Genomic DNA, 16,131 nt, shown 5'->3' with positions numbered 1-16,131 from the left:
AAGTTTAGGGCTTTCCCCCCCCATGCCCCAGGTTAAGAGAAAATCTCAGGTTCAGTTCCAGACAACTCCCAACAAACTGATTTTGGGACGCAAGGGCTGAGAAATGTTCTCTGCCTGGGACTCTAGAAAGTCCCAGATAGCCCAGATCATACTGGGCTAAGGTGAAGTGACCAACGAGTGATTTCAAGAGGGGCATCTGCCATCCTGCAACACACACACACGCACAGACTTTGCGCTGATGGAGACGAGAAGAGAGTCTGCACTCTGCTTGCCTTGGTTGATTTTTAAAAAAAACACAGAAAGAAGAAATGAAACCACCCACATGAAATTATATGTTTATATCCAGGACTTCAAAGTAATGTTTCCCTGAATTAAAGAGTAATCATACAGCTCCAGCCAAAGGAAGAACGTACGACTCTTGTTTTTTGTCTAAAAATCGGAGTTGCATAAAAATTTCAGTTCTTTTTGTTGTGTTGGCTTCAGACAATGCTAAAGCACTCTCCTTTTGTTTAACCAAGGCCCCTTTCTCTGTGCGGTGCTGGGGTCACCTTGGTTTTGAGCAGGCGGTGGTCAAGTCGTGATTCGGGACAAAACTCCGGCCCTGAAATCGAACCTGCCCTCAAAGATTTGGCACAAAAGATTAAATCCAAGGTGTGACCCTCTTTCATGGGTTGAATCGGTCATGATTTGGAAGAGACCCAAGGCAAAGAAGCTATAAAATCCTGGTTTGGCCCCAGTGAGGAATTCTTGGATGAATGCTGAAGTCCCCGTGAATTATAAGTCTGGGTTTCGTCAGCACTGCATCTGAGACCTCCTCTGTCCATTCAGACAAGGTGCTCACTGGAAAATCGGGTGGCTGGTAAACAAATAGAATGCTTAATTTTTTTTTGGTCCCTAATGTGAGGATCATGTAGTCGGGGTGCTGGAAGTCAACTGAATTTTCTACCTGGGCAATAGGATAGCACTGTATAAAATGATTCAGAAAGTCACTGGACAGATTATTCGGGTCTGTGGCCTGTATCACCATGTAAATTGATCCTGCTATGTAATCTTGCATCATTTTATATTTGAATTTGTTAAAAGATTTCATTATACTGTATGCTTGTATACTAATTGGCTGTTCAACCTCTGCTTTATATGTATGGACTGGCAAGTTTCATTCCACTTTGGCTGAGGAAGTGTGCATCCACACAAAAGCTCACACTTTGAATATAAGTTTGTTGGTCTTAAAGGTGCCACTGGACTCCCACTTTGTTCTATTGCTCCAGACCAGGGGTGGCCCAACTTGCTTAAGAAGAAGAAGATGATATTGGATTTATATCCCGCCCTCCACTCCAAAGAGTCTGAGCGGCTCACAATCTCCTTTACCTTCCTCCCCCACAACAGACACCCTGTGAGGTAGATGAAAATATTGGATTTATATCCTGCCCTCCACTCCGAAGAGTCTCAGAGCGGCTCACAATCTCCTTTACCTTCCTCCCCCACAACAGACACCCTGTGAGGTAGATGAAAATATTGGATTTATATCCTGCCCTCCACTCCGAAGAGTCTCAGAGCGGCTCACAATCTCCTTTACCTTCCTCCCCCACAACAGACACCCTGTGAGGTAGATGAAAATATTGGATTTATATCCTGCCCTCCACTCCGAAGAGTCTCAGAGCGGCTCACAATCTCCTTTACCTTCCTCCCCCACAACAGACACCCTGTGAGGTAGATGAAAATATTGGATTTATATCCCGCCCTCCACTCCGAAGAGTCTCAGAGCGGCTCACAATCTCCTTTACCTTCCTCCCCCACAACAGACACCCTGTGAGGTAGATGAAAATATTGGATTTATATCCTGCCCTCCACTCCGAAGAGTCTCAGAGCGGCTCACAATCTCCTTTACCTTCCTCCCCCACAACAGTCACCCTGTGAGGTGGGTGGGGCTGGAGAGGGCTCTCACAGCAGCTGCCCTTTCAAGGACAACCTCTGCCAGAGCTATGGCTGACCCAAGGCCATGCTAGCAGGTGCAAGTGGAGGAGTGGGGAATCAAATCCGGTTCTCCCAGATAAGAGTCCGCACACTTAACCACTACACCAAACTGGCTCTTAACATAAGAGCCACACAGAACAAATGTCAGATGTCTGAGAACCGCAGGACATGAACGTCAGATGTTTGAGAGCTGCAAGACAGACAGACATGGAATCAGGAAAATAGATAAGGGAGGGGAAGGGAGAGGTGGAAAGAAAGCAACTTTAACTTTAAATGCATTCTTCAAGCTGTCGGCTAGCTTGGCTTGGATAAGTGATTTCAAGAGACAATTGCCTTCTCCAAGCTGGCTGACGGGGTGGCAAGGGCTTTGAGAGCCACACAATATGTGTGAAAGAGCCACATGTGCCTCCGAAGCCACAGCTTGGCCACCCCTGCTCCAGACCAACACGGCTGCCCACCTGGGTCTACCATATTGTGTGTCATGGTAGCACTTATGCTTGGCTTCGATCCTGTGTTTAGATTTCTGGTTGGTCCGAGAACCAAAACCCCATAGCACTGTTTACTGAAAATCCCATCCAGTTGATTGTACTTGTTTGCCCTGTGTAATCCACCTGGGGTCCCTGTGAGAAAGCCAGCTCTAAGTAACGTAAACAAACCCAGTGGGCTGCTGCCCATGATAGCAGAAAAACAAAACAAGACAATTCCCAAGTTTCTAGCCCTCATGCCTGAATACCTGCAGGCTGAATCTACGTCACTCCACTGCTGATTTGCCTCACCTTCTGGTCCTTTTTGGTGTCCGCTGCTCTCGGTGGGAAAGTGCAGGGGACTTGTCCTTGAGTGTAGTGGTAAGGTAAAGGGATGTTGGGATCCAGCGGTACCCACGGAACAGAGAGGGTGGCAGGCGGGCCGGGCAGGTCGCTGTGAGCCGTGTGCAAGTTGTACGCTCCCCTGACATCTTTCTCAAGACAGCTCTTACGGATCGTGACGGACGAGTCGCCTGCCGCGTGAGCCAAGAGGTAGGAGCCCTCTTGCAAGCTGCAGCAGAAAAGGCATTCGTTTATTTATTACGTTCAACTTCTATCCCGCCCTCTCTGCAAGCGGACTCAGGGCGGCTAACCATCAGCTCTACAATTAAAAACCAATACAATGCAATTGAAAACATTTTGTGGTGCTATACAACTTTGATACGGCGGGTTCTTCTTCTTTTTTTGCTGTTCATGATCCTATAACGTTTGTAGCTCCTCAGCGGTGTACGGTGGCAGTTCTCTCCTGGTTTAGGTGCTGAAGGCCTATCAGAATGGTTCAGTTTTGCAGGCCCTGGGGAACTGAGAAAGATCCCGCAGGGCCCTTATGGGCTCCGGGAGAGAATTCCACGTTTCTGGTGCTGCCACCGAGATCTGGTGGGATCAGAAGGGTCTGCTTGGCCACCATCTTCCCTATAACTCTGCTTAGGAGGGTGAAGGGAGGAAACCCATAAAAGAGTGCACCTGACCAAGGGATCTGGAATGCACCCCCCCCCCCCCCCCGCAGGTGAGTCAGGTCACTGCCTGCTAGGAAGCAGAAGACTGATTTCCTGGACTCAGTCATGGCAAACAGGTCTACCTGAGTATTTCCATGTGTCAAAAATCACCTTAAAGTATCTGTACTGAACAGACCATTCATAGTTGATCTGATAGGCCCTGTTTCTGTATTTGAAGTTTCTGCTATGTGGATGGCCCTGGGAAGGGCTCCAATATTAATAGCTATTTCCCAAGCTGCTACTGCTTCGAAGCAAAGCCCCCAGGACCCTGTGCCTCCTTGTTTGTTGAAGTAAAATTCTGTTGTGGTGTTGTCTGTTTGCCCCTGAGAATAGCTCGTGTGGAGCACAGCCTGGCTTCCTTTGGTCCGGAGATGGACAATAGGTTTTGTGTCCCTGAACGCAGCGCTCTCTGGGGAACATGTGGAGAAAGGCGGTCCCGTAGAAAGGCAGGCCTCCGACCACAAAAGGGCTTTAAAGGTCAAAACCAACACCTTGAAATGGACTCGGAACACAATAGGCAGCCTGTGCAGCTCTTTCAGCACTGGCTGAATGTGCCCCCATCTAGGGAGCCCCATTAACAGTCGTGCTGCAGCGTTCTGCACTAGCTGTAGTCTCCGAGTCAGGGTCAAGGGTAGCCCCATGTAGAGAGCATTACAGCGATCTATTCTCGAGGTGACCGTAGCATGGATCACCATAGCTAAGTCGTCACGTTCCAGAAAAGGAGCCAGCTGCTGTACCCGCCGAAGATGGAAGAAGGCGGATTTGGTAGTGGCTGCTACCTGGGCCTCCACTGTCAGAGAGGACTCCAAGAGCACTCCCAAGCTCTTGACCTTAGAGGCCGGTATCAGTGGCACCCCGTCAAGAGCTGGTAAAGGAATCTCCCTTTTGGGCCACCCTGGCTCAGATAGAGAACCTTCGTCTTCGTCAGATTCCGCTTCAACCGACTCAGCATTGCAAGTGAAGGCTTAAAACATACAGTTTGGCTCTGAAGCACGCAAGCAGCACCGGCTGGAAGGGAAGACTGCGGGGGTGAAGCAACGGTTGGAGATGTTGGTAGTGGACTCCTATGGGAGCTAAAACGCATCTCCTGCGCCTGCCTCAAGGTGGGGAATGCAGTTTCCCCCAAAGTATTGCCTCCCATCCCCACCTCTTCATCAACAGAAGGGGCTAAAAGCCTCGAGCTGGCAGGCAAGCTGATATGGAGAAAAAACAGAGTGTAAAGCACGCCCAAGTATTTCCCAAACACCTTCACAGGTCCTCATTCCGGGCAGGTTCCTAATCACCTTCCCATTCTGTGCAGGTTTAACAGATCTGCCTGGGATAACGCCTAGGGAAGGCGTAGCCAAACTTGCTTATTTTAAGAGCCACACAGAATAAACACCAGATGTTTGAGAGTTGTAAGATGTGAACATCAGATATTTGAGAGTCACAAGGGAGGGAGGGAGGGAGGGAGGGAGGGAGGGAGGGAGGGAGGGAGGAAGGAAGGAAGGAAGGAAGGAAGGAAGGAAGGAAGGAAGGAAGGAAGGAAGGAAGGAAGGAAGGAAGGAAGGAAGGAAGGAAGGAAGGAAGGAAGGAAGGAAGGCAATTAGATGGGGAAGGAGAGAGAGGTGGAGAAAAAGCTATTTTAAATGCATTCTCCAAGCCACCAGCTGTCTTGGTTTGGCAAAGTGATTTACAGAGACAAAGGCCTTCTCCAAGCCAGTCAAGGGGGCTTCGAGAGCCACACAATATGTGTGAAAGAGCTACATGTGTCTCCCGAACCACAGTTTGGCCACCCTTGGCCTACGCCAACTTCACCTGTGTATACAGGGATGTGTGTGTGTGTGAATATGCAGAGGTCCAAATGACACATTAGATTTAAGACCTAGGCTGGATCCACCCACTGTGCAAAGGCCATTTCTTTCTCTGCCATTTTCTCCAAACTAAATCCTTTATCTCCCTGGGTGGGGGCAGGGAAACCTCGGTATCTCCCCTCTTCCCATTAGGCTTTGGAGGGTGAAAAATCTTCTGATCAGGAAAACGGTCCCAGAGGGGAAAAAGTTAACCTCCGCCTGAGTGCCACTGTTTAGGCCAGCTTTGGTGCCTTCCAAAGATTCAGTAAAAATAAAAAACATCAGGAGCTCCAGCCTGTTTGAACTACGTGATGGCATCTTCATGACGTGCTGGCTGGGCTTTTTTTTTTTTTGCAGAAAAAACCCAACAGGAACTTATTTGCATATTAGGCTACACCCCGATATCACCATTGGAGAGCCAGTCTGGTGTAGTGGTTAAATGTGCAGACTCTTATCTGGGAGAACCGGGTTTGATTCCCCACTCCTCCACTTGCACCTGCTGGAATGGCCTTGGGTTAGTCATAGCTCTGGCAGAGGTTGTCCTTGAAAGGGCAGCTGCTGTGAGAGCCCTCTCCAGCCCCACCCACCTCACAGGGTGTCTGTTGTGGGGGAGGAAAGGAAAAGAGATTGTGAGCCACTCTGCGACTCTTCGGAGTGGAGGGCGGGATATAAATCCAATATCTTCTTCTTCTTGTTTCACAGAGCTTTTTTTTTTTTAAGAAAAAGCCCAGGCAGAACTCATTTACATACAAGGCCACAACCCGACACCACCATTGTTTCACACAGGGCTTTTTTTTTGTTTTTTGCATATTAGGCCACACACCCCTGATGCCATGTGAGCTGGAACTGCGTCCCTGCTCAAAAAGAGCATGCTGGTGCTTTGTTGCCCTGAGTCTTGGGGAGGAGAAAGGTGATTGGCTGCTCCTAAGGGGACTTTCTGCTTTCTCATGATTGTCAGCAGTCCTTATCTTCAAAGGCCGGGCTTGTGTCTCCGGTCCACTGGATCCCAGATGTTTGGGAGAGCTTAAGTAATGATTATTTGACCAGTAGCTTTAGGTATAAGACGGCTAGTTTTAATTATGCATGTGGTCTCAGATCCTGACAAGCACTGCTGTGTTGTGTATGTGGCTCAAGGCCTAGCTAATTGAAGCTTAGCCTGCATTTTCTCTAACTTTGAATGCTTTATTAAAAAATCTCCTTATTAAGCAAGCCAGGATCTTGTGCAGGGATGGCCAAACTGTGGCTTGGGAGCCACATGTGGCTCTCTCATACGCATTGTGCGGCTCTTGAAGCCTCCACTGCCGCATCAGCTGGTTTGCAGAAGGCATCCGTCTCTTTAAAACACTTCTTAAAGCCAAGCCAGCTGATAGCTTGGAGAATGCATTTAAAGTTGCTTCCTTTCCCCCCTCCCCACCCACATTCCTTCCTTCCAAAATGCATTTAAAGTTGCTTTTTCCATCTCTCTCTCATCTATTTTCCTTCCTTCCTTCCTCTGGAGAGCCAGTTTGGTGTAGTGGTGAAGTGTGCAGACTCTTATCTGGGAGAACCGGGTTCGATTCCCCGCTCCTCCACTTGCACCTGCTGGAATGGCCTTGGGTCAGCCATAGCTCTAATAAAGGGCCAGTTTGGTGTAGTGGTTAAGTGTGCGGACTCTTATCTGGGAGAACCAGGTTCGATTCCCCACTCCTCCACCTGCAGCTGCTGGAATGGCCTTGGGTCAGCCAGAGCTCTCTTATCTGGGAGAACCGGGTTTGATTCCCCACTCCTCCACTTGCAGCTGCTGGAATGGCCTTGGGTCAGCCATAGCTCTCTTATCTGGGAGAACCGGGTTTGATTCCCCGCTCCTCCACTTGCACCTGCTGGAATGGCCTTGGGTCAGCCATAGCTCTAATAAAGGGCCAGTTTGGTGTAGTGGTTAAGTGTGCGGACTCTTATCTGGGAGAACCGGATTCGATTCCCCACTCCTCCACTTGCACCTGCTGGAATGGCCTTGGGTCAGCCATAGCTCTGGCATTCTTCTACTCTGACATTTATTCTATGTGACTCTTACGTTAAGCAAGTTTGGCCACCCCTGGTTTAGAAGAACCCCTCAGTCTGATCCAGCAGGAAAAGTCCTTTTCAATTTATTGATTTGTGAATTGTATATCCCGCCTTTTTGCTCTTCTGTCTTGTGGCTCTCAAACATCAAACCCATCTTTTTCAGCTCTCATTTGGAACAGGACCTGACCAAACTGACTAACTATTGTAATTTTAGCCACTTTATGTTGAAATTGGAACTGATGTATGATAATATGTAAACTATGACCGACAGAAATATAGCACCTATTTCTACCTACTTTATATTTTTATATCTTTTAATCTCCTATTCTCTTATTTTTATATTTTTAAACTTTATTAATTCATGTAATTGTATTATTTAAACTATTGCTGTCTATTTTAACCAAATCATGCTTGTCATGTCTGTGAGCCGCCCTGAGCCCGCCTTCTGGCGGGGGAGGGCGGGATATAAAAATAAAATTTGCTTTGCTTTGCTTTGCTTTATTCTATGTGGCTCTTACGTTAAGCAAGTTTGGCCACCCCTGATCTTGTGTGTTGTTTCATTAGAATTTCTGTGGACCTTAACTCCTGCCCAGACTCCATCACAAAGCCACAAATGGGTAACACACTGCTTGACCCTTGTGCAGTCATGAGCAACTATTTGTGACACACGTTTGAAACATGCTGTGCCCGCAACCCTGCAGGACAGGCACGAGAGCAGCTGTGGAGGTGGGCAGGAAGGAGAGAGAAGGAAAGCACAAAAGCCTGGGGCTGCTCAGCCGAGCCGTGAGCTCCCTGCACTGGCAAATGCAAACACAATCGAGCCTGTCCTATTTCTTTATTGTATTTATACCCCCCACCCTTCTACTGAAGTTACCAGGGCAACTTACCAAACTCTCTCTTAAACGTTAAAACAGCTGCATGCCTACTCATCTTCACTGCAGCTCAAAGCCATTCAAACCATTAGCCAATATACAAACAACAGAAACAGCAATAAAAGTCAGACGGCAAGGTCACCAGAGCAGCCGTAAAACCCACACAAATGACAACAAAGCCTGGAATGTATCAGCAGAGACTCTTCCCCTCTCCCCCCAAACACACCCTACAGCTAGTACTGCAATTCCAAAAACTAGGATTGGTGTCTCCTTCCCCCTCAAAAACGCTCCAGAAAAGAACCAGCTTTCTGTCCCTCTGAAGGCCAACAATCAGGGCCTGACCCGGCCTCTCTGGGTGGGGAGCTGCAAAACTTGAGGACGCCAGGGCTGTGAAAACTCTCTCGAATCTCTACCAACCCTGCCTTCCATGGGACAGGCACACAGGTGATCAACGAGGCTCTGGTCCAGGGGTGGCCAAACATGCTTAACCTAAGAGCCACATAGAATATACATCAGATGTGTGAGAGCTGCAAGATATGAGCGTCAGGTGTTTGAGAGCCTCAAGGGAAGGAAGGAAGGAAGGAAGGAAGGAAGGAAGGAAGGAAGGAAGGAAGGAAGGAAGGAAGGAAGGAAGGAAGGAAGGAAGGAAGGAAGGAAGGAAGGAAGGAAGGAAGGAAGGAAGGAAGGAAGAGAGAGGTGGAAAGAAAGCAACTTTGAGACCGATTTCCCACTAGCCTTGTGCCACTCTCACTCTCCTCTTCTCCACGAGGCTTCCGTCCGATTTCACACTGTCTGCCCCGGGGCTGCAACTCGCTCCGCCTCTTTCGCACAGCAAACAAGATCCTCGAAAAACTAGTTTCTGTTTGCTCCGTGAAAAAGGCGAAGCTAGGGGCAGAGAGTGTGAAATCCGACGGAAGCCCCGCATGTGGCTCCCGAGCTACAGTTTGGCCACCCCTGCTCTGGTCCAAGGTGTTAAGCCAGGGGGTCTCCAACACAGACGGCAGCGGCACCAGCCTACCCTCTTCCTGGTGCCTGCCACGTTTTTTGAACAAAGTAGGAGTCCAGTAGCACCTTTAAGACCAACCAAGTTTTATTCAGAATGTTAAGCTTTCGTGTGCGTGCACACTTCATCAGACCATGAACTGGGGTACAGTGAGCAGAGCTTCATATAGCTGGTGGGCAGTGGTTAAGCATGCAAAGCGGTACAAAGAATCCAATGGCAAAGTAGAGCAATTAACGAAGGAACATTCGGTCTGGATTGCCTCATTCTCCCATTCTGACATGTTACTGTTGTATTGGTTTCCCACGCAAATGCTATCCAGACCAAAAGTTCTATCAGTTTGTTAATTTCACTATTTTGCCCACTGGAGTCTAACTTTGTACCACTTTGTGTTCTTAACCACTGCCCATCGGCTATATGTAGCTCTGCTCACGGCACCCCATTCCATGGTCTGATGAGGTGTGTATGCACACGAAAGCTTAACGTTCTGAATAAAACTTTGTTGCTCTTAAAGGCGCTACTGGATTCCTACTTTGTCCTATTGCATCAGACCAACATGGATGCCCACCTGGATCTATCTACATGTTTTTAGAAGAGAAGATGATGATACTGGATTTATATCCCGCCCTCCACTCCGAAGAGTCTCGGAGCGGCTCACAATCTCCTTTCCCTTCCTCCTCCACAACAGACACCCTGTGAGGTAGATGAAGATATTGGATTTATATCCCGCCCTCCACTCTGAAGAGTCTCAGAGTGGCTCACAATCTCCTTTCCCTTCCTCCCCAACAACAGACACCCTGTGAAGTGGGTGGAGCTGAGTGGGCTCTCAAGCAGCTGCCCTTTCAAGGACAACTCCTGTGAGAGCTATGGCTGACCAAAGGCCATGCTAGCAGCTGCAAGTGGAGAAGTGGGGAATCAAATCCAGTTCTCCCAGATAAGAGTCCGCACACTTAACCACTACACCAAACTGGCTCTCCAGGGGAAAGACAGGTGGCGCTTTTGCCTGTCAGGACTTCTGACTCACTGATTGGCTACCCAGGTTTTTAAAACCGCTTCAGCAGCAACTGCTGCCACAACACAAGCACCTTCACTGTGTCACTGACAGTAAACTGTTGTATGCAAGAAAATACAGTTTTCAACAGCATGCTCATTCCGAAAGGATGTTCGTTCAACAGACATGCTGAAGAATCCCTGACATTGTGTGGTTGGTCCAGCCATTTTGCGGCTGGCTCCACCTCCTGTGACAGGTGGTCCATAGCTGAGCCTGCCGCTCTATATCAGAATCCCAAAGTTGCCTGCTGGCTGAAGAATGTCAGGAAGGAAAGGTCCCCTGTGCAAGCACCAGTTGTTTCCGACTCTGGGGTGACGTTGCTTTCACAACGTTTTCACGGCAGACTTTTGACAGGGTGGTTTGCTGTCACCTTCCCCAGTCCTCTCCGCTTTCCCCCCAGCAAGCTGGGGACTCCTTTGACCGACCTTGGAAGGATGGAAGGCTGAGTCAACCTGGAGCCGGCTACCTGAAAACTCAGCTACTGCCAGGGGTCGAACTCAGGTCGTGAGCAGAGCTTAGGACTGCAGTACTGCAGCTTTAACACTCTGTGCCACGGGGCTCCTAAGAATGTCAGGGACCCCTGCAATAAGGGTTTTGACAGTCAATACCAGAACGTTACATCAGAGTCCTGCCCTGGAGATCTCGGAATCTAAGCAGGGCCGACCTTGGCAAGTATTTGGATGGGAGACCTCCTTGGAATACCAGGACCGGGAGGTAGAGGCAGGCTGTATCAAGCCACTTCTCTGAACATCCTACGTGCCCCAGTAGAGGCTGCCAAAAGTCATTATGATTTCAAGGCACAAGCGCACATGCACCCCCAGAAGAATCTTTAAATCAGGCTTAGAAAAAAATGGAATGCAGTGGAAGTCACAGATGTGAACTTCTTCCCAACTCAGCTCCTGCTGGCTGTGTGCTTGTCTATTCTGTTGGCTCCTATATCCCATGACTCTCTCCAACCTGCTCCTTTGGAGGCTTGGCTTATGCACCCAGAGGACTAACTCTGCAAGAACTTCAGCAGCATTCACAGACCTTGGCAGCATGCGGCATATTAACTTTAGAATCTATATTACCAGGCAAAGAAACAGACACAACAGAAAGAATTCATACCTGGTCACCTTCTTCAAGAGATGCTGAAGAATGTTCAGTGAATTTGCTGGCCTGGGGATGAACAGAAGGTTTGCCATGTGTGAAGGAAGGTGGCAGAGAAGCATTTAAGCAGTTAAAAAAAAGGAGCTGGGGCATGTATTAACACACTGAAACTTAGGGCAATATAATCATTTGTTCCGGGAGGGGAGGGGAGGAGAGGGGAAGGAAGGAAGGAAGGAAGGAAGGAAGGAAGGAAGGAAGGAAGGAAGGAAGGAAGGAAGGAAGGAAGGAAGGAGGGAGGGAGGGGAGGGAGGGAGGGAGGGAGGGAGGGAGGAAGGAAGGAAGGAAGGAAGGAAGGAAGGAAGGAAGGAAAGGGAGGGAGGAGGGAGGGAGGGAGGGAGGAGGGAGGGAGGGAGGGAAGGAAGGGAGGGAGGGAGGGAGGGAGGGAGGAAGGAAGAGGTGGAATGTTGTAAGCCTATCTTTCCAGTACTCCAGAAAATTGGCCTTTTTTTTCTATTGGGAAAGTTGAAAAAAATTGGAGGTGGGAGTATGTTTTCTCATCTCCACCCCTAAACATCAGATGTTTGAGAGTCACAAGACATGAATGTCAGGTGTTTAGGAAAGGGAGGGAGGAGGGAGGGAGGGAGGGAGGAGGGAGAGGAAGGAAGGAAGGAAGGAAGGAAGGAAGGAAGGAAGGAAGGAAGGAAGGAAGGAAGGAAGGAAGGAAGGAAGGAAGGAAGGAAGGAAGGAAGGAAGAGGTGGCTTTTATACCTTGCCTTTCACTAACCAAATCTTGGTGAAACCTAGTCAAACGATCCAAATTACTAATTTTACTGACCAAAATCCCCCCCCCCCAAAAAAAAAAAATAGCCAAAAACTGGGGGGGGGGGAAGCCTGACAAATTACTGAACAATGTTCCTATAAAGGGGACTGGATAAAAATATGGAGCAGAGGTTCATCAGTGGCTATTAGCCACAGTGTGTGTTTGTGTGTGTGTATATATATATATATATATATATATAGGCCACTGTGTGACACAGAGTGTTGGACTGGATGGGCCATTGGCCTAATTCAACATGGCTTCTCTTATGTTCTTAATTTCAGCCTTGCTGTACTTGGGACTATCCTTGAGAGTAACCTGGAAATTTCAGCTGGCACAGAATACAGCAGTGTGGGTCCTTGGAGCAGCTTACAATCTCCTTCCCTTCCTCTCCCCACAACACACACCCCGTGAGGTAGGTGGGGCTGAGAAAGCTCTGAGAAAATTGTGATTGGCCCAAGGTCACCCAGCTGGTTGCATGTAGAGGAGGAATGGGGAATCAAGCCTGGTTCTCTCAGATTAGAGCCAGTTTGGTGTAGTGTTTAAATGCACAAACTCTTATCTGGGAGAACTAGATTTGATTCCTCACTCTTTCACATGCACCTGCTGATGTGACCTTGAGTTGATCACAAGTTCTCGCAGAGCTGTTCCTCTCAAGAGCAGTTTCTGTCAGAGCTCTCTCAGCCCCACCTACCTCACAGTGTGACTGTTGTGGGGAGGGGAAGGGAAAGGAGATTGTAAGTCGTTCTGAGACTCCTTCGGGTAGTGAAGGGCAGGGTATAAATCCAATCTCTTGTTCTTAATCACTACACCATACAACACAAAGCAGTTTATGAGTGTGGTCATTTTATATGAGCCTCTGTTAACCTGCCAAGGAGATCAGAACTGCTTTCCAAGAGGAGAAGGCTGACCACATCCTACACTTTACAAGAGGGGAGGGGCTGACCCCATTTCCTCACTGCTTAAAGGGCACCCATACCACACTGCTCCATGTATCCACATCACCAGGCAAGCAAGAAACATGGTGCCAGCAGAGAGCTCAGTGGGCTTCACTTATAACAGGGGTGGCCAAAGTGTGGCTCGGAAGCCACATGTGGCTCTTTCACATTTATTGTGGGGCTCTCGGAAGCCCCCACCACACCATTGGCTGACTTGGAAAAGACATTTCTCTCTTTTAAATCACTTCTCCAAGCCAAGCCTGTCGGCGACTTGGAGAATGCATTTAAAGTTAAAGTGGCTTTCTTTCCACCCCTCCCTCCCATCTATTTACCTGCCTGCCTTGCGGCTCTCAAAACATCTGATGTCTATTCTACATGGCTCTTACATTAAACAGGTTTGGCCATCCCTGGTTTATAACAAGAGGCAGGTTCCTAGTCCTCGCAGTTGAGAGGCCCTTGGAACTGTCTCAGAGGGCAGCTGCGCCGTCTGCAGTAGGAGAGCTACATTTGAGTCAAAGCTCCCCTTTGTCGATACCAGTGGATTCCCACTGCACATGGCTGAACATGGTGCCTTTCATGAAGGCAATTTCAGAGGCCAGCCCTGAAGGCCTGCAGTAGGAGAGCTGGATTCGAGTCTAGGAGCATCTCAGAAACCCAACAGGTTTTCAGGGTGAAAGCTCCTGCCCCCAAAATCATGTTGGTCTCTAAGGTGCTACTGGACTCGAATCCAGCTCTTGGAATCATGTGCACAAATAACAAGGTAAAAGTCCCAAGGAGTGTAAGTACCAGTGATATGAAACAGTAACTGCCTCCTATAAGTCTTATATTCCACGGACTAATGGGGAACTTACAGGTTAAAATAAATAAGAACATAAGAGAAGCCCTGTTGGATCAGGCCAGTGGCCCCTCCAGTCCAACACTCTGTGTCACATAAGAACATCAGAGAAGCCCTGTTGTATCAGGCCAGTGGCCCCTCCAGTCCAACACTCTGTGTCACAGAAGAACATAAGAGAAGCCATGTTGGATCAGGCCAGTGGCCCCTCCAGTCCAACACTCTGTGTCACAGAAGAACATAAGAGAAGCCATGTTGGATCACGCCAATGGTTCATCCAGTCCAACACTCTGTGTCACAGAAGAACATAAGAGAAGCCATGTTGGATCAGGCCAGTGGCCCCTCCAGTCCAACACTCTGTGTCACAGAAGACCATAAGAGAAGCCATGTTGGATCACGCCAATGGTTCATCCAGTCCAACACTCTGTGTCACAGAAGAACATAAGAGAAGCCATGTTGGATCAGGCCAACGGCCCATCCAGTCCAACACTCTGTGTCACACAGTGGCCAAAAAAACCAAGTGCCATCAGGAAGTCCACCAGTGGGGCCAGGACACTAGAAGCCCTCCCACTGTGCCCCCCCCCAAGCACCAGGAAAACAGAGCATCACTGCCCCAGACAGAGAGTTCCAACAATGCCCTGTGGCTAATAGTCACTGATGGACCTCTGCTCCATATGCATATTCAATCCCCTCTTGAAACTGTCTATGCTTGTAACAACAGTTAGGCAAAATAATAACAGGTAGGCAAAATAGCAAAAAACATCCTGAAAAGTGTAGACAAAACACAACCCATGAAATCCCTTCCTCTTTCCCTCCCTTCCACATCTAGATAAAAACCCCAGTTAAAAATAAAATACCAGGAAGATAAGCTGCCAGCAAAGAGGGCCAGAAAGGAGAGGGAAGAAATAGAGATAATACATAAAGTAGATTAAAAAAGCTCTGCAAACAGAGCGCAGTAGCATTTTGGACTCTCTTAACTGTAACCGAACGCAAAGATGTTTCAGAAGATGTAAAAAAGTGAACTTTGGTAAGGTTTCCAGCAGCCTGTGAACTGAACGTGTACCTGTGATGTAAATGGATGCTGATTCCACAAATCAGCATCCATTTACATCACAGGTACACATTCAGTTCATGCCCATAACAACAACAAAAACACAGGGGCTCAGGAAACCAAATGCAAACACCAAATTCTTCACATTATTATAAAATCATAGAGTTGGAAGGGACTTCCAGGGTCATCTAGTCCAACCCCCTCACAATGCAGGAACGTCACAAATACCTCCCCCCCCCCACAGACATCCCCAGTGACCCCTGCTCCATGCCCAGAAGATCGCAAAACCCTCCAGGATCCCTGGCCAAACTGGCCTGGAGAAAAAATACCGACTGATCCCAAAGTGATCAGAATTTCCCTGGGCATGTATGAAAGGGCCAAAAGAACTAAGCACTGATGCAACCCTTCTTATCCTCCTCCTTCAATCTCCAAGGAGAGCCCACCACCTCCCAAGGAGGAAGCCTGTTCCGCTGAGGAACTGCTCTAACTGTCAGGAAGCTCTTCCTAATGTTGAGCTGGAAAGTCTTCTGATTTAATTTCAACCCACTGGTTCTGGTCTGACCTTCTGGGGTCACAGAAAACAACTCTGCACCATCCTCTTCGAGTACTTGAAGATCTGGTTGTTCTCAAGATGTTACTGGACTTAAATCTAGGGCCCTGACAAGCTGCGTTTGGAACAAAAACCACACCGTATTCACTGAGATCAAGATGTTCCAACCCCTGCGAAAGAAAGGTTACTGGCTTGTAGAGACTTGCTGCTGTGAGTCGACATCTAGCAAAGCTGGTTATGTAACGGGAAAGGTCACTCACTTAAACGTGCCGAATCTTCTTCTCAGGTCTTCTGCAGATAATTCTTCGAGCAGAAAAAGTTTTGAGGTGAGGGCGTCGATATGAGCTGGAAGTGGAGCGAAGGGAAGGGGAGGGGGGGAAACACACACACACAGTAAGGATTTCATTACCTAACAAAAACAAGGAAGCTCCCAACGCAGAGGGGAGCAAATTTCCAAGCAGCAAAATAAATCCCAACATTTAGATTAAGGGGGTGGGGGGCGAACCACAAGATAGCCCAACCTTCAAACGACAATAAAAGAGAAGTGAGGAAAAGGAAGCGATTAT

The 16,131-nt window shown here is 48.4% G+C and overlaps 2 protein-coding genes across 2 annotated transcripts in view; both read right to left on the bottom strand.

Moving 5' to 3' along the window:
* Window positions 1–15,990, bottom strand: part of ANXA2 (annexin A2) — a 100,974-nt gene extending 84,984 nt beyond the window's left edge. The window contains 1 exon segment of the mRNA XM_060259895.1: window positions 15,986–15,990. The gene's annotated coding sequence lies outside the window, so the exon portion shown is untranslated.
* Window positions 1–16,131, bottom strand: part of ICE2 (interactor of little elongation complex ELL subunit 2) — a 62,867-nt gene that overhangs the window by 3,370 nt on the left and 43,366 nt on the right. Inside the window, exons 12-14 of the mRNA XM_060259898.1 lie at window positions 15,826–15,910; window positions 11,396–11,446; window positions 2,751–3,009 (exon numbers count right to left, since the gene is read on the bottom strand). Coding sequence (XP_060115881.1) covers window positions 2,751–3,009; window positions 11,396–11,446; window positions 15,826–15,910 — 395 coding nt within the window. The remainder of the gene's footprint in view (window positions 1–2,750; window positions 3,010–11,395; window positions 11,447–15,825; window positions 15,911–16,131) is intronic.

The sequence above is a fragment of the Heteronotia binoei genome, chromosome 19 (assembly GCF_032191835.1).
Source record: "Heteronotia binoei isolate CCM8104 ecotype False Entrance Well chromosome 19, APGP_CSIRO_Hbin_v1, whole genome shotgun sequence".
In the NCBI taxonomy this organism is placed as follows: Eukaryota; Metazoa; Chordata; class Lepidosauria; order Squamata; family Gekkonidae; genus Heteronotia; species Heteronotia binoei.
Note: the sequence above shows the minus strand (reverse complement) of the source record. Positions and strands in the feature narration are given on the sequence as shown.